At 58.3% G+C, this 24,730-nt stretch overlaps 2 protein-coding genes across 2 annotated transcripts; both read right to left on the minus strand.

The window, feature by feature from the left end:
* Positions 1 to 365: 365 nt before the first annotated feature.
* Positions 366 to 16,801, minus strand: FHAD1 (forkhead associated phosphopeptide binding domain 1). The gene is made up of 30 exons (XM_029284929.1): positions 16,706 to 16,801; positions 16,178 to 16,384; positions 15,426 to 15,705; positions 15,210 to 15,274; positions 14,251 to 14,481; positions 14,024 to 14,147; positions 12,925 to 13,055; positions 11,221 to 11,286; positions 10,646 to 10,750; positions 10,442 to 10,549; positions 10,193 to 10,267; positions 9,868 to 10,020; positions 9,445 to 9,643; positions 9,100 to 9,162; positions 8,721 to 8,791; positions 8,480 to 8,614; positions 8,244 to 8,351; positions 7,530 to 7,619; positions 7,218 to 7,428; positions 6,578 to 6,662; positions 6,372 to 6,478; positions 5,633 to 5,792; positions 5,172 to 5,301; positions 4,381 to 4,507; positions 3,764 to 3,954; positions 3,562 to 3,657; positions 3,005 to 3,225; positions 2,676 to 2,841; positions 2,256 to 2,393; positions 366 to 602 (listed from the first exon to the last, which is right to left on the minus strand). The coding sequence occupies exons 1-30, from the start codon at positions 16,799 to 16,801 to the stop codon at positions 366 to 368; spliced, it is 4,176 nt and encodes a 1,391-aa protein (XP_029140762.1).
* A 2,392-nt stretch (positions 16,802 to 19,193) lies between these two features.
* On the minus strand, positions 19,194 to 20,380 carry TMEM51 (transmembrane protein 51). The gene is made up of 2 exons (XM_015820390.1): positions 20,025 to 20,380; positions 19,194 to 19,626 (listed from the first exon to the last, which is right to left on the minus strand). The coding sequence occupies exons 1-2, from the start codon at positions 20,378 to 20,380 to the stop codon at positions 19,194 to 19,196; spliced, it is 789 nt and encodes a 262-aa protein (XP_015675876.1).
* Positions 20,381 to 24,730: the final 4,350 nt, after the last annotated feature.

Raw genomic sequence — 24,730 nt, forward strand, 5'->3', positions numbered from 1 at the left:
AATGTCCTTGAACGGAAAACAATACCTGAGATTTTGTTTTTAAGCTGGATGCTGAAGTAACCGGGAGAGCAGAGAAGAAAGAGGGATCCGTTCCGTGACAGAGATCACAACGGGACCCATTTGCTTTTTCCTTTTTTTACTTCAGTGAAGATACTTTGTGGGTGCTCGCATTTCACCCCAAAATGAACACCTGGGATCTTTAACTGAAGGCTTCCCTCTTTCCCACCGAGAAGCCTCTGCGGAGCCCTTCCAGGGCCGGCCCAGAAGCCGTGTCCTTGTGGGTGCCAAGCACCCCCTGGCGAAGAGCAAGGGGGCCCCAAGGGTGCATGAGGGGGGAATTTTGCCACCCGAACAAGGGGCCCCCTTTACTTCTCCGGTGTCCTTTCATGGAAGGCGCAGGGCGGCCAGGCCCGCTCTCTGGGAAGGCCCGTCTCCTGGGGCAGGTTGGGCAGATGTTCCTTCTCCGCCCTCCGGAGAACTTGCCAGCTGACCAGCCTTTTTGCCCGGATCGGGTTTGCCTTGGGCTGGGTGGGTTTCTGGCAGCAGACTGCCTCAGAGGGCACTTCCAGAGGGACCCACGGACGGGCGCAGAGGGCTAATGGCTGGTGCGGAGAGGAGAGTCGGACTGACGGACAGGCCCTCTGGGGGACGCTGGGATGGGCTGCAGTGGCAGAGCCTCCCTTGACCCTCTTGCTTGACCCACCTGCCTGGGCTGCCCACCGACGACCCCCACTCCTTGGCAGCGGGCACCACCATCCTACCGGATCCTCCCCTGCCGCCAGCCTCGTGTCTGCCGGGCGCCCCCACTGCAACGGCCGGGACCTGGTTTGCTTGGGAATCCACCTCTGAACCGAGCGCAGCCATCCCGGGGTCCCTGCTGCTCCCGGATTTCGGCCTTCACCCCATTTTTAAAACAAAGGGATGCCCCCCCCAAGTGTCCAAGTGAGGGCTTAGCAAACCTTGGTTCAGCCAGAAAGGCCAAAGTGAGCAGGTGGATGTTGCTTAGACCTGGAAGTCAAAAAAACATCCTAGGCGGAGACAAGCAACGTCTCTCCTCGGACCCAGAAAACTTCACGGATGTCTCTGTGAAATGGCACGTATCAAGTCTCATGTCACCCCCAAAGTCCCCATGAAACAGCCCGCAGACCCCACTTGTTCATTATGAATGACTGTCCCGAGCCCTAGCCCCTCCCCAGTGGCAACGAGGCCCGGCTGAAGCCCACCCCTCTCTCCCCAAAGACGCCAGCTGACACCGTTGGCAGGGCTACAGAGCGTTTATCCGTCCTGGCCTCCCTCCGGGGTGCTTTTCTCACAGTCGAGGCACTCGGCCTGTCCAGAGAGGCCACCAGCTGTCCGGACGAGGCGCCTACACGTCTTTATAAAACACATCGTTTTTGCACCGTTTCTCCTATTTACAGCGGCAGGACGGTTCCTACCCCACAGCACTCCGGGAAGGGGGCAGCCTAAGCCCAGCCGCCGCAAGACACTCGGGGTCTGCCGGCCTCCCTCGGCCCCTCGGCTGCCTTCGGACTTTCGGAGGGCGGCTTCCGTGGGGCTGGCGTCTACAAAAGGCAGGGAGGGGAGGGCGTAAGGACACGCGGGGCGACCCAGGCATTTCAAACAGTGACAACGTGGCATCTGCAACAGTTTATTCCCCTGTCCTGCCGAAGGGTTGGAAGAGGAGGGTTTCCCCCCCCCTTTCTATGTCTGGTCTCTGGGGAGACCCATCTCCCTTTCAGCCCCCCTCCAACTTCCAAAGCTCCTGTAGGGACAACCCTCCCCTCAAAACGTCTCCACCTCCAGTGGCAGCCACACATCAGGCATCTGGGCAGCTTCGGCCCTCTCCCCAGGCCTGAGCTGGGGGTCCCTATTCGGGGGAAGAGGGTCCCTGATGGTCTGAAGTTTAGGGTTAGGGTTAGGTCACCATGAACTCCTAGAGCAAAATGGACATCGCCACACTCACTATTACACCCACCCTAACACTCGCCCTAACCCTAACCCAGTGATGGGTAAAATGCATGGGAAAATCCCATTGGAGGAAAATTCCATTTAACCAACATGCCTGCATTCCCACCTCCCACCTGGCTATGCTGTGGTTTGCGGTTGGTGCCTCCCATGTTTCTGGGCCCAGGCGCTGGGTGCTGTGTGTACCAGCCAAGCAGGGCCTGGGTCACCCCAGACCAGTGAAGGCCAAGCCAGACCTCTGGAGACGTCACGCCCATCGCAGGTGGTCGGAAGCTGTTTTGGGCACCAACTGTGGGATGAGGGCTCTTCTTCTGCCTCCCGTTTCGGGTGGTCCCTGCCGCCCCTAGCCCTGTGGCGGCTTGCCCTGTGCCTGTGGCCAAGACCAGGTGGGAAGCAGAGAGCTGGTCCAGAAACGGGACCGCCAGAAGCTAAGAATCGCAGGGGGAGAGCTTGGGGTGGGGGGAGAGCCACCAGCTGGCATCCTATCCCCCTGCCCCACCCGGCCGCCCCACAGGAGGATCAAAGGCCTGGCCTCTCAGGCAGAGAAATTCATCCTGCAATGGCTGCTTCCCTTCCAGTCTGCTGCCCACAATGAGCCCCTCTGCCCAGTCCTTCCCAGGGAGAGGCTGGCACGACACTGGCACGCAGCCCCGGTCGGATGCCACAGGGCCGCTTTATTGTCGCCTCCGCCGGTCCCGGGTGGCCCCTACCTTGGGCTTCTTGAGGGCCTTGTTCAGCCTCTTCTCTTTGCTCAGCTGCAGCCGCGTCCTCTCCAGCGCCTCCTTCAGCAGCGCCTTCTCCTCCGCGTCCCTGTGGACCTGGTCGGCCAGCTTGGCCGCCTCCGACTGGCAGGCCTGCAGGCTGTGCCTGTTGCTCCTGCACAGGGCCAGGGAATTTGCCTGGGCTGCAGACCCCCTTCTCCCAAGCCCTGGGCTCCTCGGCACCCTCCCGGCCCCTCCTGGCTAAGCGACCCCCTGCCTCCTCCTCCTCCGCCTGGGCACGGCTCCCCCTCCCCACCGCCCGGGGCTGGCGGTGGTACCTGAGGTGCCCGGCGTCCCCCTCGTACTCCTTCAGCAGGGACTCCTTCCTCTCCAGGCGGGTCTTCAGCTTGCCGATCCTGTCCAGCAGCAGCTCCAGGTCCTTCTGGCGCAGCAGGCCCACCTTCTCCCTTTCGGCCTGGGGCAGGTGCTTGAGGGTCCGCAGGCCCATCAGCTGCTCCACGTCCATCAGGCCGGAGAGGCCCCGAACAAGGCTGAGGTACTGGGGGAGGGGGGGCGGGAGGGAATGGAGGGGGGGGCACGGTGAGTCCTTTGCCCTGGGAAGGCCCAGCCGGAGGGTTGGACGTGTGGAGGAGCCCAGGCAGACCCCTTCCCTGCACCCAGAGCAGAAGAACCGTCCCCCAGGCCCGTCTGCTTGCTGCCCATCTCCCTCCCCGGCTGGCTGAGACCAACACTCGGCCCATTCTCCGCCTCTCGGGTCCTGCCCCAGGCTAAGGTCAGGCTGTCACTCCTCCCGAAGCCTGGACAGGTGAGAGGGAGCCATGACTCGGGGGAGGGGGGTGGGTCTCCCCACGTGAAAGCCAGCAGCCTCCCCTACCAGGTGCTCGCTGAGGTCCAGCGCCTCCGCCATCTGCAGCCTTGCAGTCCTCTCCGTGGCCACGTTGGGGTCGATGCCGGAGGGCCCAGCTGGAGGCTCCGAGGGGGGAAAGGCAGTGAGAGCTTCTGAAGCCCCTGCGGGGACTCGCGCCTGGAGCCTGCCTGGCCCCTCTGCCCTGGCCGCCCCCCAGAGCTCAGATTACCTGGTGGGCATCCACTGCCACCGTCAGCACCGTGGTGGGGTCCTTTCCCTTCGCCTGCTCTGGCTTCTCTGCCGGCCCTTTCCGGACAACCAGAAGCGGCTCCGACTTCTTCGCCTCTGCAGGGGGGAAAGACGTGGCCCCGTTCAAGGCCAGGCGAGCCGGACCGAGTCCCTCCACCGTGTCTGAAGGCACTTTGGGGTCAGGATCGGAGCTCTCAAGTTCTTAGCTCTTGAAAAAGACAGGATCCATTCGGACCAGAAGAACCCAAGGAAGCGCTGTGCTGGGGGGGGACCCCGAATGCCGGAGGCCAAGCGGCCACCCAGAGCAAGTGGTCCCTCACTGACCACTTAAGTTTAGGCCGGGGCTCTCCAACCGTGGCCACTTTTAAGACTAAGCTGGCTGAGCAGCTCTGGGAGTTGAAGTGGCCAAAGTCTTGAAATGGCCACGCTTGGAGAGCCCCGGTCTGGACCCAAAGGCAGCTCCTTCCTGGCCATTCCGCCCCCACCACCCCCACCCTGACACACGAGGGGGGCCCTCTCCTCCTGTCCTCGGCCGGGTCTCAAAACGGGGGAGCAAACGGGAGCTCCCCTCAGGCCCCAGCCGAGCCCCCGACTCACCCTTCTCCAGCTTCCGGAGCTTCTTGCGCAGCTCGGCCAGGGCCCCTTTCTGGCGGTGGATGACCTCCTCGTGGCGGGAGCCTTTGCACCTGGCGCCCAGGTCGGCCAGGCACAAGAGGGGGGGCTCCTGGAAGCGCAGAGACACCCCCTGGCACTCAGCACTCCCTGTTGGAGCCAGAGGGCACGAGGGGGGGGGAACCTTGGGCCGAGGGCTCCTGCAGCTCCCCAGCCGGTGGGCCGGCCTCTCTTCCCGTCTCTTCTGCCTCCCTCCTTCCCAGAGGTCATCTGAGGTCACCCTGGCTGGGGACCAGCGCTTCAGGCAGCTCCAAGGCCCCTCGCCGCCAACCCGCAAGGCCAGGAGGATGGGCACTGTACTCCCAAACTGCTGGACTACTTCATAATCATCAGCAGCCCAGCCATCGCCCCTGGCCAGTGGGAGCCACGCTCCCCAAAGGGCGCGGAGGCTCAGGAGCAGCCCTACCCCGTCCCCCTCAACCCTCCCAGCTCTGACCACCTGGCAGGGCCCAGGATCCCTCCCAACCTGGCTGGCAGGCAGAAGGAGCAGGCCCAGGTGGCTGTTCCCTCCCGCAAGCTGCCGTGCCAGCCCTTCCTGGGCAATTAGAGCCACAGTTAGGAATGACAAAACTTCAGACTGGCAGAGAGGTGTGATAAAAACATTGACTGCTTACGGAGAGCGAGACGCGGGCATCCTTCTGCGCAGCCCCCTCTGGGCAGGGACCCCGGCAGGCCCTCCCCAGCCCCCAGAGGGCTCCCGTCGGCCCCCCACTTGCCTTTACAGCAGGGGGGGTCTCGTCCTGCAGGGCCCCCACCGTCTGCACGCCCTTGTGCTGCAGAACCCTGGCCGGCTCCCCGGCCTTCGCCTCCTGCGCCAGCAGCTCCTTCACCTTCTCCCTGGCCTTCCTGCAGCAAAGGCGGGAACGATGGGAGCAGAGGAGACACGGGGGGGAGGGGGACACACACACACGCACACACACCGTGGCCATTCCCAATTCCGTCCCATGAACCTAATGGGCTCAGCAGTACAGCGAGTTCTCGACTTACGATCACAATGGAGCCCAAAGTTTATGTTGCTAAGTGAGACACGTGTTAAGTGAGCTTGCACCCATTTTACGACCTTTCTCGCCACCATGGATACATCAGCCACACGGTTGTTAAGTGAGCCTGGCTCCCCCCCTTGACTCGGCCTGTGGAGCAGAGGGGGGGGGCTACGTTCTCGGGGAGGCCCCTTCACCTCAACTCCTCCGTGGTGGCTTGGAGGTGGCTCTCCCTCTGGCCCAGCCGCCTGGAGGTCTCCGCCAGCTTCTCCCGGAGGAGGCCGAGCTCCTGGGCCTGGCTCTGCACGAGGCCCCGCTTCTCCTCCAGCTCCGCCTTCTGCTTCTCACTCAGCTCCCCTGCGGAGGAGAGGAGAGGGGGGGGGCTCCCTCAATCCCCCACCCCTCCTCCTGGAGCCTTTTGCCCCAGGCGTGCTCTGGGCCCGGCTGCCCTGGGCTCTGATCTGGAGTGCCCCCCTTCCCCCCGCAAAGAGAGGCAACCCATCAATTCCCCCCATGGGGGAGCGGAGGGTCGGAGGGGACGGGCAGAGCTGTCTTACTTAGAGAAGAGAGGAACTGGTCTAGTTCCGTTTCTACTTGGAAAGGGATTCTGAGCTTCCTGAATAAGAGGAAACTTTGGCTTTAGGCTCTGAGGCTGAGCGTGAGTTGGTTGTTATGGAGATGGCTGAGAAACACAGAGCCAAAGGTTGAAGTTTATCCTTCTTTTTGTGCTCTGCTGCACTGCTCCTTCCTTCCTTCCTTCCTTTCTTTTTCTTTGCCCCCTTCTCTTAGCTTTCTAACTTTTTCCTTCCTTCCTTCCGGGTTATTGACCCATCGTGAACTTTAATAGAAAATTCAAGCTGTGTACAGGCACGAAAAGGAAGCGGCTGGAGGAAGGCGTTAAGCATCTGTGCCCCAAGCGACACGCGTGTCACAAACCGATCACGTCGGACATGGTGGCCCTGGCCTGGCAAAGCTCCTTCTTCAGCTCCGCGATGACAGCCTGGTTGGCCTGGATCTCCTGCTTGGCGGCCGCCAGCTCCCCCCTGGGAAGGGCGAAAGACGGAGACCCCCGCTGGAGACGTCGTAAGGTTTCTTCAGCCTTCTTCCGGCTTTGCTGGGCGATCCGCCCAAAGGAAACTTACTTCAGGAAAGCCTGAAACTCCTCCATGACGCTCAGCCCTGGGGAGGCAGGCAGCAGGGGGGGCCTGCAAGGCTCCTCCTTCGTTTCTGGAGGGGGGAAAAGTGGCGGGAGGATGCGGGAAGCAGTCCGGGCTACGGCACGTTTCTTAGAAAAACCAGTTTGATTTCCCGCATCGGGACGAGCGCAAAGAAGAAGGGAGTGAGCCCGAGAGAAGCCCCTTCCCAGACGTTCAGGAGTCCACAAAATGTCTTTTTAGAATTACTTCCAAATTCCCCGGAGGGCTCTTTGCCCCAAAGAGGCGACTCCCCCACCCCACCCCACCCCCCACGCCCCCGCTGCGGCTGGGAAGAGGGCTGCAAGCAGGGCCCTCCTTTGCACTCGGCGGTGTCTCCGGCCACGGAATCCGCCTTGCCTGCCTTCCCCGGAAGGCGCTCACCGCCTGCCTTCCCCTTGGCCCACGTTCCCCCCGGGGTGGCTCTGGTGGCGGGAACAAGGGGAGCGGGAGCAGGCTGAAGGTCGGCCCAGCGGCCGGGAGCTTCGGTGCAAAAGAGGTGCAGAAAACCCCAGGGAGGCCCCTCCTGCCACGGGCCAGCTCAGGGGGCCACGGGGTGGCCTTGGGAGACTCCGCACGCTGCACTGACCTCTCGGCCGGGACACCCCCCGGTCCTCCTCCGCCTGCTGGGCCGCGCTGACCAGCCTCTCCTCCAGCTCCACGATGGTCCTGGCGTGCTGCTTGACCTGCTCCTGGTACTCCAAGATCTCCTGCTGGTGCTTCTGCCGCAGGGACTCGGCCTCCGCCTCCAGGCCCTGCAGCCGCCTCTCCCGGGCCGACAGCTTCTCTTCGGCCACCGCCTGGCAAAGGGAGAGGCAGGGGGGCACCGCTGGACGTGGCCTGCCCTCCCTCCAAAAGCCCCCCAAAGAAGGAAGGCCGGGCTCCCCCCGCCCCCAATTACCTTTCCCCTCTTTGCATCCTCCAGAGCCCCCAGACTCTCTTCCGCCCTGGTCTTTAAAGCCCTCTCCAGGTGCGTTCTCCCTTCGATCACCTGCAAGGCAGGGAGGGGACGGGGAGGTGAGCGGGGGAGGGCCAGGCTGCCCTCTTGGCCGGCTGGCCTTGAAGTTTAAAAATCTGCTGCAAGACATTCAACGCTGAAAGGAAAATGCAGACTACAAAAAGTCCGACTAAGTGCGGGGGGGGGGGGGGCGCTCAGAGAAAACCCACCTGCGGCCCATCCCAGGGCCCCGCAGGGCAGCCGGACGCAGCCACCCACGGCCACCGCCCCCACCCCTGCGGCTGCTGAAGGGGCTGCCTCTGGAGGACGGCTCTGCCCCGGCCTGCTCCCCCCACCCACCCCCGTTTGCAACCAGAGGAAGACAATACAGGTAGTCCTCCACTTACAACAGCTTGTTTAGTGACTGCTCAAAGCTACAACGGCACTGAAAAAAGTGACTTAGGACCGTTTTTCACACTTATGACCATTGCAGCATTCCTGTGGCCACACGTGATCAATATCCAGAAGCTCTGGAGCAACTGACTCCCATTTATGACGGTGGAAGTGTCCCGGGGGCATGTGATCCTCCCTCCCCGCCTCTGCCTCCCGCTCTGCCTCCCGCTGCCTCCGGCCGGCAGCAGCAATGGGGGGCAGGAAGGGGGCCGCCCTGGCACCCACCTGGGAGAGTTCCTTCAGCTCAGCCTCCAACAGGCGGCCCCTCTTCCTCTCCTCTTCCAGGGCTTCTTGGGACTTGGCTTCTTCCAAGGCGGCCCTTCCGGCCAGGATCTGGGGGCAAAGGGACCCTCTCCGGTGAGTGAGCGTGCCTCAAAGGAGGGCCGGAGGCTGGCAGAAGCCCCCCCACCCTTTCTGGCGTGAGGAGAACCGGGCCCTTACGGGGGGGCCCTTCGGCTCACCTCCTTCTGCTGCTTCTCTTCCTCCCGAATCTTCCTCTCTCTGGCCCGAAACTCTCCCTCCAGCCGCTCCTCCAACTCCTCCAGCCTCTCCCGCAGGGCGGAGTGCTGGGACTCTTCTGCCCTCCGCAGCTGGTTCTGCAGGGGAGAAGCTGCACCCTCAAGAGGGGCTGAAGGGTAGCGGTGGGCACGGAGGGTCAGCCAGACAGCGGCAGCTGCTCTACTCCAAAGGGGGAGCTGTTACCTGCAAGGCCTGGACCTGCCCCGTGACGCTGTGGTGCTGGTCCAGCAGCTGCTTCATGTAGGAGGCCATTCCTGGCAGAAGGGAGAGCGGAGCTTAGGCCTGGCATCCACAGAGGGTCCCCGAGGACCGTTTGCTCAGCTGGGGGGGAGCATCCTGAGACTGGAGGAGTCCTGAGCAAGCAGGGTCCCTGCCAAGGACTCTGGGAGTTGAAGTCTCCACGTCTGCAAGAGGCCCAGCTTGGGAGAGACTGTCTTAAATGCAATTTGATTCCAGATAATATTCAAGGACTTCCCTTTAGGTTCACCCCTGCCCCCTTCAGCCACGTTCAGGCCAATACAAGAATGCCAAGGGTGGGGGTGGGGGGCGGGGGGGGCGCTACTCCATTCCTGGTCAATGTAGAAATCTACCACTACAATCCAGACTTTTGCTGGGCTTTCAGAGGCTGGAAGAACCAAGAGGGGGCAAAAGGGGGACCAGGGCATGCATACTTCCCCCCAAAAGAAGGCCCCAAACAGACCGGAGTCTCCCCTTGGATGCCCAGCCCCGACCCAGCCTGGCTTCTGCTTGGGTTTCTGGGGGGGGGGGAGAAAGGCTTTCACGCTTGGCCCTGCCTGCCCCCCACCAAGGCAACCCCTCCCTGCCCAGCTCTGGGGGACCCTGGCTCTCCGCAGGCTGGGTGGCCTTTCAGCAGGGCAGCTCAGCCGGAAGGGAGGAGAAGACGGACCTGGGTCGCCAGCCGGGGTGTCCACGCCCATGTTCCTGAGCAGAGACTCCAGCGCCTCCACCCAGCCCAGCACGCCGTAGAGGATGCGGGCTAGAGAGGCCTGGATCCCTGAGGCCAGGGGGGCCGGGAGGGGCAGGCTCTGCAGGCGGGTGATGGCCCCCTTCAGGCTCTGGGCAGAGAAAGAGGTCTTCAGGAACTCCTGGGGAAGAGAAGGGGGGGGGGGGGAGACGGTCTGAACAGGCCTGTGCTCAGGAGGATTTCTGGGGAGGAGACTCCCCCCCCCAGGCCAAGGGAGGCTAAAATCCTGCTTCCTGCAAAGGACAGGAAGGGGAGTGGCCCCTCATTTGGGCACCTGGGCAAAATAAGGCTCCACCCCCACCCCCAGGCTCAGCAGGGCAGGTATTCTGGGGGGGGGGGGGAGACCTGAAATCCATCCAGCGACTTCTTCAGCAGGGCCAGGTTGGAGGAGAGCTTCTCCATTTCCAGGGCCTGGATCTGCATTTCCTTCTGCAGCCCGGCCTCCTTCTGCTCAGAGCCCTGCCTGCCCTCCTGCACCTGCCGGATTTCCTCCACAATCTGGGGGGGGGGGACAGAAAAAGCTGGTCTGCCGAAAGAGCGGGCGGTGGTGCCTCTCTGACCTTCCCACCGTTTCCCCTGAGCGTCGAGTCGGCCCTCTGCCCTCCTGGCCTAGCCACTTATGGGGAGACGGACCAAACAGGGGTGCCCCCCCCCATCCTGAGGCTGTTACCTGCTCATTGGTTAGGGGTTTCTCGGGAAGTTCGGGGAAGAGGGCCCTCACGACCTGGTCCCGGAAACGCTGCGCCTGGGGGCAGCAAAGTTCAAGGGCAGGAGGAGACACGCCCCCCACTCCCCCCACACACACTCCCCTGCCCCAAGGAAGGAGGGGGGAGACAAGGCAGAGGGGCAAGGGACTCCTTGTGCCCTGGGGAAGACCCCCCGGTGGGTGGGGGAGGGGAGGGGGGAGCACCTGGCCTACCTGAGCGGCTGCCTGCTCCATCTCCGCCCGCAGGAGGCGCTCTCGGCGGCCCAGCTCCTGCACCTGCTGGCCTCGCCTCTGTGTCTCTTGCTTCAGCTGCCCTTCGGCCTGGAACCGGGGCAGGCGGGAAGAGTGAGGCCATGCAGAGCGGGACCCCCGGGCCCAGCTGTGCCCCCGGGGGCCAGGGCCGCCCTGCCCACTCACCTGGGTGGCCTCCGCCAGCCTCCGGGTCAAGGTCTCCTGCTCTGCGCAGCGTTTTCTGATCTCCTCCTTGGACTGGCCGGCCTGCAGCTCCAGCTCCGCGATCCGCTGCAAAGGCACCGGGAGAGGGGATGAGGGGCTGGGGACCCCGCTGGCTCTGACGACCGAGGGGCCCGGTTAGTGTGTGAGGAGGGCAGGGGGAGCCTTCCTAGGGGAGGAGGCAAAACGAGAAGGCTACAGAAGCCCAAAGCCAACGGTTTCCACCTTCGTGCCGATAAAAAAACAATGGAGGTTAGTTAGTCAGTTAGTTGAGACCCAATTTCTGCCTCAGAGGCCTGAGGACAAGAAGGCCTGCCTGGAGGGGGGACACCCCCCCCCCACCCAGGGCTGCCGGCCTGTTAATCAGGAGCCCTTCTGGGCTGAGGAAGGAGCCCTGGAAGAAGCAGCCGGCTGGAGAAGAGGAATCCGAAAAGGGCATCGAATACCTGGGGGGGGGGGGGCGGGGGGGGTCTACTCTACAGAGCCTCCCTCTCTGCGGAGGGGCTTTTGGAAGAACAGACGGGGGGGGGCCGACTCACGCTCTGATGGGCACTGAGGTCCCTGTCCCTGAGTTCCCGCTTGGTCTCCACTTTAATTCTAGAGCACTGGAAAGAAGGGCAGGGGAGGGAGACGCCGTCAGCCAGCGGGGAAGGCCTGGCCCAGGAACACACACACACACACACACACACACACACACACATGAAAATCCAGCCACCCCAATCCCTCCCCCCCTAAAGGCCAATCTCTAGAGACTAAGGCTGGAGGGGTGGAAAGGAGGCTGCTGACTGACCCAGCCAGAAGCATTAGGCCAAAGTCACCAGGGACCCCCATGCCCTGAAGACCCCGCAGGGTTAGGGGGCTCTTATCAGTGGGGGCCCTTTGCGAAGGCTCCTGGGCCGGCCTCTGCTCCTCTCGACTTCCCTTCCGCCTCTTCTTTAGCCCTCCTGCTCTCCTTTTCATTCCCAAATCCTTCAGGGAGATCAGGGGTTTCGTGGGCCATCCGTGGGATCATAAATAACCCTGCAGCTTTCAAGAGGAAGTTCTCCTCTTTGATCTATCAAAGACTCCTTTGTCTGCCCAGGTGCTAACCTGGCTAAGGTCTGGCTTTAATTCTTCTATTAAACAGCCCTGTAAATAAAGCTAGCAGGTCCCCAATCGATTTTCTAGCTCTGGGTACACACTCCGTGCAATTTGGCACGTCCCACGACAAACATTAGCAAAGGCAACTGATAACTGCCGGCGCACCCATTTTTAAAAATGTCCCTGAGGGACTATTTCACGCCTAGAGCCTTTGAGGCAACTGCCCGTCCCCCCCCCCAGGGCCCAGACGGCAGCCGGTCGGTCGGGGTTTCAGCCACGGCTTTCACAGAGCCAGAAAAACTTCGCCTTTTGTGCCCTCGGAAGATGCAGGCACCTGTGGTTCTTAGGAATCATTTTTGCATAACTTCCATCATAATAAAAGTTTTAAAAAGGAAAATAAAGAAGAGAGCATGACGCTGCAAATAATTAGATCATTAAACAAATGTAAGGGAACTCTGATTAAAACAGAACCAAAGAAGGCCTAAGGCAACTCATAACGTTACAAATGCGTAAATAGTTTTTGTACAAAGTTTACCTCCAAACTGCTGCAGCTTACTCTTAAATCCTACTTATTTGCTAATCCGAGGCTGAAGTTAAAATTGGCTGTTTCCCTAGAAAAGATTTAGTTATCTCCATATCCTTACTAAATTGGTTTTCTGCAAATCCCCTGACATGCTTTATGATGCCCGTGTCTCTGACCTGTATTTTTATTCCCTATGCTGGACAGCAAAATAATCCTTTCCAGAACTTCAACGGCTGGAAAAGTAAAATGAGCTTGCCGATGGCCCTTAGAATTTATTCCTTGGAAAAGGGAAACGCGGGAGGAAACCCGGATGAAGAAAGAGGAGATGGGAGGGGAGAGAGAGGCCGGAAGGGAAGGCCTCAGCAGGGCAAGAGGACAGGCCCCCCCCCAATAATCCCTCCCCCCCAAGCAGATTGGACCTGCCTGCAGCATCTGATTGACCAGAGAGGTCTGACCAGCAGCAACACTGCCCCCCAAGGGCCCCTGGGCAGGGTGGGGGGGGAGCCCACAGAGAAGGGCAGCTGTTCCAGAAGGGGACACAGACATCAGCCATCACAGCGGGAGAAAGGAAGGAAACCCAACCGGACCTACAGAGAAACCCCGGAGGAGGAGGAGGAGGAGGAGGAGGAGGGGGGCTGACCTGGGCAGAAATATAGGCGAGCTGGCTGTCCTTCTCCCGGCTCTCCTGCCTCAGCTTCTCGGTGTCCGCTTTTAACTGCTGGATGCGCTGCTCCTTGGAGACCACGTCCTTCTGCAAACTGGTCACCAGCCCTGCAGGGAGCAGCAAAGGAAACCCGAAGCCATCAGCTCAGCTGCCTCCAGCTGTGGGGAGCTAAGGGGGTGGGGTGGGGTGGGGAGAAGAGGTGAACTCGGCAAAAGGAGGAAGTGTGTGTGTGTGTGGGGTGGAAAGGGTTGTCAAGCAAAGCAGGAAGGAAAAAGGCAGCCTCTGTGAGGAAGCCTAGATGCAATCAGAATACTCTTTGGCTACATGCAGGGGCCCCACCCTCCTTTCTTTTTCCTTCCATTCAGTCTCCTCTGCTTCTCCGAGGCTGCCTCCTGCACCCGTCTCCTTGGCAAGGCTGTGCAGAAGTGGTTTGCCATTGCCTCCTTCCTGGGGCTGAGAGGGAGCGACTGGCCCAAGGTCACCCAGTTGGCTTTGTGGCTAGGGCGGGGACTAGAACTCACCGTCTCCCAGTGTCTAGCCTGATGCCTTCACCGCTGCACCACACTGCCTCTCCCCCCCCCACTTCTTTAACCCAGCACTGTTCTGGGAAGATAAGCCCCTTCTTCACGGGGAGGGGCTCCAATTTTAGGCCACATCACTGACATCACAACATGCCCACAGGGGAAGGCGTAGGCAGTGGGTCCCCTCTGTGGAGGATTTACACCCGGCACCCGCTGTGAGGTGAGGCGGCCAGGCTGGATGTAATATCCCAGAGGGTTTTCAAGTAATCTTGTTTTTTACCATGGCGCCTTTCCTGATGCCTGCTTTCTATGCCCAGGGCCACCTTGGTGAGATAGACGGCTGTATAAACGCCATGAAGGAAGGAAGGAAGGAAGGAAGGAAGGAAGGAAGGAAGGAAGGAAGGAAGGAAGGAAGAAAGGAAGGAAGGAAGGAAGGAAGGAACATTTTCCTCCTGTTTTCCGGAAGACAGGAGAGGGCCCGTTCACCGGCCGGTCAGGTGCCTCCTCTGAGCTTCTGGGAGGAGGAAAGGAAGGGAACAAGAGGGTGTCTGCACCTGTGGTGAGGGCGTAGCTCTTCTTCAGCGCCTCGTTCTCCTGCTTCCAGTGGGCAATTTGCAGGTCGCGGTCCGAGAGGGAGTGATACAGGACTTCGCTGGTGTCTTTCTGCAAACTGCTGACCTGGGAAGAAAAACACAAGAGCGGGAAACACGGAGGTGAGCACACACGCGTGCAGAGAGCAGCACCCTCGCCGCACCCCCCCAACACACACACACACACACACCTGCTCCTTCAGCCTCCTGATCTCTTCGGCCTTGGCTTCGGCATCTCTGTCGAGGCTGGCCAGCTTCTGATGGAACTCGGTGTCCTTCTTGGCCAGGGTTGCCACCACCTTCTCGTTCATGGCCAAAATCTCGTGCTGCAGTTCTGCGATCAGCGTGTCCTTGCGGCCGCACTCGCTTTCTAAGGCGGACAAGCGGTTGATTTCGTCCCCCAGCCTCAAAATGGTCTCTTCCTGCACAAGGAAATAAGTGGATGAAACAAGAGAAGGAAAGGGCCGTTGTCCTATTCTTCTTCTCCTGCTATATCCTTCCATGAATTGACCGGTGGTCAGTTCCCTAACTCCAATGGCCAGCCAGCTTTCTCTGAGGCCCTGAGAGGTCATCCAGCCTTATTGCTCAATCTTTGGGGGTGGGGGGAGTGGGGGGTGGAGGAGGAGATTGCTGGAAGGAAAGGCTGTTTCTGGCTATCTCCCTGGGAGGTGACCACCTCCTCTTCCTCCTCCCTCCCTCCCTCCCTCGCCTGGTTGTTGTTGTTTTTTTTTACACTTTCATCTGTTCCACTTCGGAAAGGGCTGCTCTTCCCTCCTGGATGATTTATCTGGCCCCACTGATACTCTTCCTCATGGTGGGTACCCACAAACAGCTTTGCGAAGCCGTCTCTTTCCCTCTCTCTGACCGCAAGTTCTTGCCTGGGCTAAAATCTTCCTTTTCAAGTCCATCAATCTTTCCTGTGGTTTTGATTCCCGGGCAAGATTTTTATTTTTCTTAATGAGAATATTTGAGGCTGATGGTCTCAAGCGGCCATCGTTGTGCTTGCTTCCCGCAACTCAGCTTTGGTGCCGAGAGACTTTGGGGCCTGTCCGGAGGGAGAACCAGGGCGGCCTTGCCCAGGAGGGCCTTCGGGGCTCCCGGGAAGCCCCCACACTGGAGAAGGGCGTAAAAAGCAGGGGGCCTCGCTCACCTTCTCTTTCAGAAGCGCGTCCCCCGCGTGGCTGATGGCCAGAGGGGCAGGGAGGGCTCCGTTGCCTGGAAGGGAACAGAAAAGAAGCGGGCAGCAGCCCATGGAGAGGGATGCGGGGCCTCTCTTCCTCCCCCCCCCCCAACATTGCGATCTTTGAAGGAACGACAGAGTGAAGCTCAGCTCCAGGCCCAGTTTCTGCCTTCTGGAGAGCCGTACCTGTGAGGGTGGCTGGAGGCCAGCTGGAAGGCTCAGGAGGGAAGGCAGAGGAGGAGACGGTCCTGCCCCAGGCGCTCCCGGGAAGCCTCTTTCGGAGGGGGGGACGGGGCGAGGCCCCGCTTGCTGCGTAGGGCCAGCTGGGGCTGGCGGGCGAGGACTGCGGAGAGGGCAGCCACGGAAACTGGGGAGCAGCAGCTGCCAAAGGAAGGGGAGCTGCCTCTGTCACCATCTGGATTTGGCCCGGCCAGGCAATGCGCCGATTCACTGGAGGACACGGCACCTGCTGGAGGACGTGCAGGAATCTCGTCTGTCCCCGGAGCCTTTCCCAGAGAAGTGGGGGGGGGAGACACTGCAAACCTTAGTTGGTTCACCTCATGCTCCGTGGGAGTTTGAGCTGATTACACACAACGCTTACCACCCACAACCAAGAGAGAGAGAGAGAGAGGGTCAGTTAAGAAATAAGAAATATAAATCAATAGATGGCCTTCATCCCGTCAAACAGGCAGGGGGGTCACTGGGGGAGTTGACCCCATGGGGAGAGAGGACAGTGGCTATCATAGCAGGGTAAGAATGCCAGGGACTTCAGCTCCCATAAGCCCCGGAAATCGCCATGCCAGACGTGGTGTGTGTGATTGCGATCCCTTGCTTGGGTCAAGCAGCTTCCTTTTAACAGCAGTCAGGGCCCAAGAGGACTCTCAGATGGGGAGGGGAGCAGCTTCTCTGGCTGTCCCCATCGCCAGCACCTTCTTTACCTGAGCTGGATGGTCCAGCACCAGCTCGAAGGTCGGCCCAGCGGAGCCGAAGCGCAGCAGGTCCCCCGGGCCCACCTTCACGGCCACATTCTGGATCTGGCAGTCGTTCACAAAGGAGCCACTGCCGGTGTTGAAGTCCCGCAGAACAAAGCTGTGCTCGGCGTCGCTGAACTCGAGGGCAGCGTGGTGGTCTTCCAACCCTGGAGACTGAAGGGGAGCCTTTTAATTTAACTGCACAGCATCCGGAGCACAAACGAAAGGCAACACCGTCCCAAGAGAGGCAGGGTCAAAAGGGGGAAGAAGTGTTTTCCCAGCGTCTTTTTCTCTCTCCTCACTAAGAAGATTTGGGCGGTTTCCCACACATCCAAAACCAAAGCTCTGACTGGCTTAACACCTCACTTCCGCTGTGAGGCAGCAGAAAGACAGATTCAATGGAGTGGGAGAGGTGTGGGGGAGGGAAGCCTCGAGCGCCCCACCAGGGGTGACACGCAAGGACGAATGTCCTACCTGGAACGCTTGTGCTTTTACCTTAAGAACGATGTCCGAATCATCGTGCTTTCCTATCGTGGTTATCTTTGGCCTGAGTGCCAAGATGCCATCGGAGCTCCTCAGAAAGGCCTTCATGCTCTCTGCCGGACGGACGACGGACGGGGTGAGAAAGCACAGACTAGGTGGCTTAGTTGGGAATGCCCACCCCGCAAGCCCTGGGCTCAGAGGGGAAGTCCCTGCCAGCATCACTGCCCAGGGGGAACTGCCCAGGCCCCCTGGTTGGAGCGGGACAGGCAGGACCCTCCAAAGGGGCAGAGCAAGGCTGAGCACCCCCACCCACCCCGCAGAGCCTGGGGCAGCCCCAAAACCTGCTTGTCCCCCAAGGCCAAAAGCGGGGAGGGCTCACCCCCCCCCTTCTGCTTCCCTCTCAGCTGGGAGGGCTCTGCCTTCAACGGGGAGCCTGGCAGCCCTTTTACTGGGGGGGGGGAGGGGGAGGAGAGGCCCAGCCTTTAATGTTGTTATTGTTCTTCCTTATTGTTATCATTTATTATTAATTTTATTGTGATTGTGATTAAGATTTAACCTTCGATTCAGAGTCTGGGACTAGTAAAAGCAGTTCAGGCCCTGACCAAGAGCTGTCTTGCTGGCGTCTGAGTCTTACGTTCTTGCTATTTAAGATGATTATTATTTATTGTATTAATAATAACAATTTCCCCCCAGTTTTCGGGGGGGGCGCTAACCTCCCACCGCCACTTTCACCCCTCCCCCCGGTCAGGAGCGCCTCCCTGGGAAAGAAGCAACCCCCTCCGGAACTGAAGGGCGGACTACGAAGCCCATAGTCCCCAGCTGCTACCCCACCCACCCTGCGCAGCCCCCCCCGAGGAACGTGGCGCTCTGCATACGCTCAGAGGCACCGCGACAAACTCACCGGGGGCTCCTCGCGCGAAGTCGGCGCGAGTCCGCCGAGACGCTGACCAGCCTCCCGCCAAGCGGAGCCGTACCCATGGCAACAGTACTAAGCCACGCCCTCCAGCCGGAAAAGGCGGGTCTCCGCGGCGACCGCTTCCGTGTTGCGCCGAGGCGGGGCCGTTCCCATAGAAACGGAGTGCAGCCGGCCGCCAGGCGCACGCGCAACTACCGCGCCAATAGGCGAGCCTCGAGCAGCGGCCCCGCCCACCGTGCCGCTCCGTGAAGCGCGGCCCTTCCGGGCGGACTCCAACTCCCAGAATTCCCCAGCCGTCAGGTCTCGGGCGTAAATCCTGGGAGTTGAAGTCCATCCATTTTAAAGCTTTCAAGTTAAGAAACCCTGGATTAAACCACAGCGGGCGGGTTCCCACGGCGCAAGCATCACCCACGCTTTTCCCAGCAATGCCCTGTTCACACAGCGTGCCAAGTTCTGCCCTGTGGCACCTTTTGACAAGGAACGACCCCCCTCTTTCCCCAGCGGTGACCCCCAGGAGGTCCCAGTCCCCTGAGGGGGGGGGCTTGAAAGACAGCCAACAATCCCAGGAGCACCACTGGGGGTGCAGACCCTCAGCCCCCCCCTCCCCTTGCTGGGACATAAAGCAAGGATATAAAGCAAGATCTGGATCAAAGCAAGATCTCACCCGTTTATTCTCTTTTTAAAAAGGGCTTCTCCCATCCTCCCCCCCCCCCTTCCAGCATAAAAAAAGGTTACACCCTTGTGGAAAAATAAGTTTCACATTTCCAGTTCAGCAGCTGCAAAACCCAAGGGAGACAGTCCAGAGCCCCCTCCTCAAATGAGGAGATCTCTGGGGCAGGCAGCAGATCCCAGATCCCGATGGACTGTAGTAGTTCTGTTTGGCGGTTGCAATCTTTGATTTCAAGGCACCTGAGTTTCCTTCAGGTCATCAAAAATCCACGTTTGGTGGAAAAGGAGACCCAGTCTGAAACCCCACTGATGGAAACTGCCACCAAAAAAAAATAAAAATTAGTCTGGCAAACATGCCAAACTGGAGTGCTAGTTTTGAGAGGTGGGCATTACCAAATAGAAATATAAAAATGACATAATTTACAAAAAAAACCCACATATATATACACACACACAAACACACCATAACCCAAAGGTTCATATTGCTAAGATGGTATCAATACCCACCCACCCACCCCGGCCCGCCTTGAGCAGAGCTTCCAGACAGGATTTGGCAACCTTCCCAAGCAATCCAGCCAGCCAACTGGAGAAAAGAGCTGGAGAAAAGGGCACCCGGCTGAGTCTGATGGAGGGGGTCCCTTGGAGGGGAAAAAAAATGGGTATTCCCAAAATCCCGGATGGGCCAGGATCACAAGAACAAAGACCCCCGAGGCATTCTGTGAAAGGCTGGCTCTCCAAGGCGCATCCATCTCCCCCTTCCGAGGTCCAGCTGAGCCACGGGGGACCGGGGGGGGGGGGTCGAGGTGGTCTTCTGGCTTGGTTCCAAATCTTGCCAACTGGACACGAGCCCACCCCCCTCTTCTCAAGAACCCAAGCACTTCCGGTGCTTCCTGCAAAGATGTCCCTCGAGTGACTTCAGGGCTCCCCCTCCCGGGGGTCTGGCAGCTTGGGGGGGATGTCGTCGTACTGCGGAGGGGGGGTGAGTGGCTCGATGGTGACCCGGGCAGGAGGGGTGCCCCCCAGCTGGAGCTTCTTCAGGTGCAGCTTCTCAGACTTGATCCTGCGCACTTTCAAGGGCTTCAGGCGTTTGCTGAGGCGGGAGCTCTGCCGGGTGGGTGGGCGCTCCCCGCCGGGCCCGGGGGCTGCCCCAGTTGCTGTCCCTGCCGCCGTGGGGCTGGGCCTGGTGGGGAGGCTTTCATCCAGCCCCGTGAGAGACTCGTAGGAAGGAAGGGAGACGCTGATGCGGGTCCCGCCTTCGGCCTCCTGCCGGGGCTCCGGGTAGACGCCGTTGACCACCTCCTCATAGCTGGGCACGTAGTAGCGGGAGAGGCTGTCGTCGTCTTCTTGGCTGCAAGGGGGGGCACATCAGGAGACGTGAGTGCTCAGGAGAGGCAACCCCCAGATTTGGGTCTCTCCCTTTCAAACATTTCCCTCCCCCCACCGCCCCTTTAAATGCATGGAAGGCTGGAACAAATGACCTCAAATGCCAAGGCTGGACATGCCACACACCAGCCATCAATGGGGGGGGCTGTTGCCATCCAATCCCCCTTGCTGCATAGTTGCCCAGTGGGGGCTCCCCCCCTCCCCAGATCAAGCCAAGGGCAATTTCCTTGCATGCACTCTGCAGCCCTGCCCCCCCTCCTCTCTCCAGGCCCTAAAAACAGGACAGGCCCACAGGCGGGCTAATGCGGGCCTGGCACAGGGTGGGAAAATCTGGGTGGGAAAGCCGTGCTCCTCCCTGCTCACCTGTCCTCCGGGGGAGGCCGCTCGACCGAGGACTGCGGACGTATCCGGACGACGTCGTCTTCGCGGTGCCTCGGCTTCCTTCTGTCCCGGATGGTCAGGCAGATGGAGAAGAGGAGCAGCAGGACGCCGGCCCCCACCAAGACGTAGGCCACCGAGAAGGTCTTGTTCCTGTGCAGGAGACCTTTGCTGACATCGGTCTCGTTCTGGTGGCCGCCGGCCGTTGGGTGGGGCTTGGCGCTGAGGCCGAAGCCTGGGACCAGGTTCCAGACGGCCATGATGATTCCGAGGACCAGCATCCCCAGCCCAATGGCCGTCAGGGCGTAGTGGGAGCCACTGCTGGACCTGGACTGGGCCATCCTCAACAGCTCTCAGAAGAGACCCAGTGGATCCCTTCCTCCTTCGCTGATGAAGGCCCCGGGCTGGGTTCACTCAGAAGATCCAGGTGGGAAAAGGGGATCTGGAGAAAGAGAAGGGACCAGGGTCAAATTCAGGTGAAGAATATTCCTGGCAAGGCATCAGGCAGCGGGCGCAGAACTAGAGAAATTAAAATTTGGCCTAACATTTGGGGAGAAATAAAATTATCTGTTTCTTTCTGGATGAATTAAGCCACTTCTGGGCAGAAGCCCCCCCCCCCAGTCTTTGGGATGACAAAATATTCCTCCCATTTTCCTGGGAATCCTTGCAATCCCCAGTTCTGCTCCTGGGAGGGGAGCTTCCTTCCTTTTTGCAGATTTATTTCATTCGTGCCGTAGCAAATGGCAGCACCTGGATGTCTGGAAAAGGACAGGGGGGGGTTGTGCCTCCTGCTTAGCAGCTGGATGGCAGACCACTGTGAAATCCCACGACCAGGGAAAAGCAGCCTGTGTGGCTGTGTGCATGAAGTCACAAGCAGGGGATCGACTCAGAGCAACTGTGCCTCTGATGTTTAGGATTATGGTTCCCTTTGCTGTGGAGAATGGGAACTCCGGTCCAACACAACTGCTTGGGAATAACCCGTGGAAAGCTACAGCTTTGAAAAACTAGCTGATGCAGTAAACTACCAGGACCAACCTCCCAATTTTTTAATATAATTTTTAAATTGCTTTAAAAATAATAACAGAAAAAGAAAAAAAACCCAAAGGAACAAAACACAAAGATACATACATTATATATATTTTAAAAGCCTATAACAAGCACTTAAAAATAAATACCAAAAAATACAACAGAAAAAAAACCCAGAGTGATCAGAAATGCACGCCCCCCCCTTTCTCTGGGCTCTGGGCTCCCCCCCACTCGGTTTCCTCTCCAGCCCCAAAGAAAAACCCCTTTCCAAGCATTCAGATGCTCCACCAGAAATTTGGCAAACTCTGTTTTAGATTACTTCTCTTGTGGAATGGCTGCGTTCCAGAAATAAAGCCAGGATTAAAATAGAACCCCAGACACAATTTTAACAAATCCCACTAGACACAAACCCACATGCACTAGGAAGGATTTAGCGTGCACTAAAAGAAAAATTAAAAATCACAACAATAGATCAATGCAGGCCCAGAATGGGAGGAAAAGCGCAGACCAGATTTGACCAAACAACTGGATGTTTTTCACTCTTTCCACGGCAGGAACCACCAAACTGGTCGCCTCATTTAAAGTTAATCATTGTTAGCACTAACCACTTTCTTCTTCCAGATGAATGCACTGGAGTTAGTTCGCTGCACATGCTCCCAGCTGGCGAGCTGGAGAAACAGGGAGAGATGCCAGACTAAAAAATAAAGAAATAAAAGTTCTCCTCACTCCTGATAACTTCATGGCTGCATCGACACAGCCCTCTTGGCGTGTATCAGCTTACCCCGCCTTCTCTCAAGGGAGAGTTTTTTACTGCCTGGTGGTCTCCCATCCAGCTTGCTTTCTCGGTCAGCTAGGGTTAGCTACTGCTGCTGCCCCTGCTGGGCAAAAGCTCCCCACCCTAATTTAATCTGGGACTTTTGCCCTGGCACCACCCAAGGGCAGCCACCCTGCCCAGCCGGCATTCCCCGGTGGCTTCCCAGGTTGAACGGGTTCCCCCTGCCTCCCCCATCTCAGTCCCCCCACCAAGAACCGTTACGCAGCACAGCCGAGAGACGGCTCGCCAGCCCCCCCAAAGCTGTAGCTCCCGGCTTTTCCTCCAGACCGGTTCTCGGAGACACAGCCTGCAGCCTTGCCCGCTGGATGAAAGCGCCCAAGGGAGACCCATCTCATCTGCCAGGAGAGGATTTCTGGGGAGGGACAGCCCCGGGGGCCACCTGGCTCAACAGGCTGACTGGGAACGGGCCAGCCTGAACGAGGGCTGGAACCTCCCAGCAGCGCTTTTAGCACTGTCAAAATTGAAAAAGGTGGGGTTAACGGCTGATTCCGTGGGATTTGCGGAAGTGCAAAGACGAGGAACAGATGGCATTGCCAAAGGAGGATGCGGAATCACATCGACACAAAACGGAGCATTTGCAGATGGCACTGGATGCTGTCAGAGGGTTGGCAGGAATTGTTTTAAAAAAAGGAAAACGAAAAGAAAGCACCTCTGGAGTAGACAAGGGTGCCCTTTCCCCATTTCTCTCGGATCGCGTTTTCTTCACATGGGAATAGAACAAAACGGAGCCTCTGTGCTCGCAAAGAGCCCAAAGCCGCATTCAAGAACTTGGATTCCCGTCAATTATACAATTAGTGTGTGGAAGGAACATGACGCGGGCAGCAGGAAATGAAAGCCGGGTCTTCTGAGTACAGAATTAACAGCCACAGCAGAGGAGGAGGAGGAGGAGGAGGAGGAGGAGGAGGAGGAGGAGGAGGAGAGGATGGGGAAACCTGAACACGCTTGTAGGGCCTCCACTCGCCAATCTGGCCTGACCGATTTGTTTTCAGCATTGTGAGGCAGAAAATGCAGGAAAAGTGACCCCTCAAAATAGTCCGCCTCATGGGGGCCGCAAGGCTTAAAAGGGAAGGCAGATGGACAGACGTGGCTTTTCTCTCCCAAGCCTTCTAAGCTCCCTCCTAAAGCAAACTCGGCTTTCACACGGACCCTCAAATCAGCTGAAAGACAAAGCCCAGAACACGGGCATCGCCCCGTGCCCAAGAACGGCCCGGTGCCCATGATGCCCACGAAGGACACAAGAGCAACAACGCGTCCGTCTTACCCAGAAAGGGCCGATCCCGACCAGGCCCCTGCCAAAGCCGAGGGCCAGCCAGACCACAGTGAGGAATGAACAAAAGAGGAAATGACAAATCTTTGCCAAGTTGTATCAAAACAGACTTACTCCAAGATGTTGCAACAAAGGGACCTCCGTCTGACTGTTAACCTGACTAAGAGTTAACTAACTAACTAGCCCACTTTCCTTTGATGGAAATTATTTGGAATGGATGAAAAAGGATGAACAGCTGGTCTGTGGGAAAATCCCGCTTCTCTCTCCATCCGTCTCCAGCCTCTCCAAGGCTTCAGAGCGAGGGAAGCAGGATCTGGGTAGGCTTCAGAGCACCAGGGACACCGAAGCTGTGGCCATTTGGGGATCGCCAAACCTTCATGTGGACTCTGAATCGCCTTTTCCCTTTCGGGTCTGGATTGCTCAAGGCCTGCCGTGAAATTGGCTCACAGTCACTAGGAGAAATTCCCCAGCGCCCACTGAAAAGAGGGTCTCTTTGGACATTTGGTCATTTCATTCTGACACAGAGGGGGAAGCTGCTTTCCCTGAGCATAGACTGTTCCCTGCCAAGGTTGTTCCAGGGGGCAAAGAATGTGTGGACACAGCTATCATCTCGGTGTGCAAGATAAGCCACAGTTATGTATTCCGAAGCTGTTTGGCCAAACGTTGCCCCTGTGCTAAACAGGGGCGGACTTTTCAGTGACTGCCTGCTTTTAAACCCATTATAAAAAGAGTAAAAAAACAAGATAATGACACACACGGAACCCTTTTGACTCTGCGGGAAAATGAAGCAGGAAAATGGGAGGGTGGGAAAATCAATATCAAATTATTTTTCTTGGCTTTATCATTTGGAAGAAAGATTCTAGCGTGGAGGAGACAATTGCAGCCCATTTCAATTTTTCTGTGGTTTTCCTCGGTTTCTTTTAAAGATTGGAAAGACCAGGCTACAGACAGATCCTCATGGAGAAACTCTATCGATGAGGTCGGGAGGAGTCAAAAAAGGACTTGATAGCACACAATCAATCAATCAATCACCTATTTTGAGTCCATCTAGTGAAATCAATACGCTGGCTTTGATGTAATGCAGCTCTGAGCCAGGCAGGAGCCATTAAATCTTCCCGTCTCCTCAGTACTTCTCTGCTTACAATTCAGAGCTTTTTTGTCTTGGATCACAAGTCCTCCAATTCCTCAGTATGACAGGAAACCCCGTGCTGTTTTCAAATTCTGGGGTTTGTAGTCCCAGTGGGGAACAAGGCTGCTTCACTCCACTTTTTCAAAAGGCCATCAGTTATTGCACCGCAGTGTCGGATCACCACAGATTTTCTGGCCAAGCTCACCTTATCCTGACAACACTGCACTCTATCATTATCATAATTATTATTTTGTAAATGCTGTATCCCCATCAAAGCTGCCACACAACCCTCATTATAGTCTCCTGCTGCACAGAAATTAAAATGAGAAAGGGGGTAAAATTATCCAGGGTTGTTGAATTCATTTTCACTTATTCAGGGAAGGAGATATTAAAACAGAATAACGGTACAAAAATGGGAGAAAGGGGGAAGGGAG

Source organism: Protobothrops mucrosquamatus, unplaced genomic scaffold (genome assembly GCF_001527695.2).
Source record: "Protobothrops mucrosquamatus isolate PMUCROS unplaced genomic scaffold, P.Mucros_1.0 scaffold1123, whole genome shotgun sequence".
NCBI lineage: Eukaryota > Metazoa > Chordata > Lepidosauria > Squamata > Viperidae > Protobothrops > Protobothrops mucrosquamatus.

Coding starts and splice junctions, on each gene's coding strand:
- FHAD1 (XM_029284929.1), bottom strand. CDS start 16,801: ATGAAGGCCTTTCTGAGGAGCTCCGATGGCATCTTGGCACTCAGGCCA. Junction 10,550..10,645: donor GGCTGGCGGAGGCCACCCAG/GTGAGTGGGCAG, acceptor CCCCGGTTCCAG/GCCGAAGGGCAGCTGAAGCA. Junction 603..2,255: donor AGAAGAGCCCTCATCCCACA/GTTGGTGCCCAA, acceptor TCTCCGCACCAG/CCATTAGCCCTCTGCGCCCG.
- TMEM51 (XM_015820390.1), bottom strand. CDS start 20,380: ATGGCCCAGTCCAGGTCCAGCAGTGGCTCCCACTACGCCCTGACGGCC. Junction 19,627..20,024: donor CGGCCTCCCCCGGAGGACAG/GTGAGCAGGGAG, acceptor CCCCCCTTGCAG/CCAAGAAGACGACGACAGCC.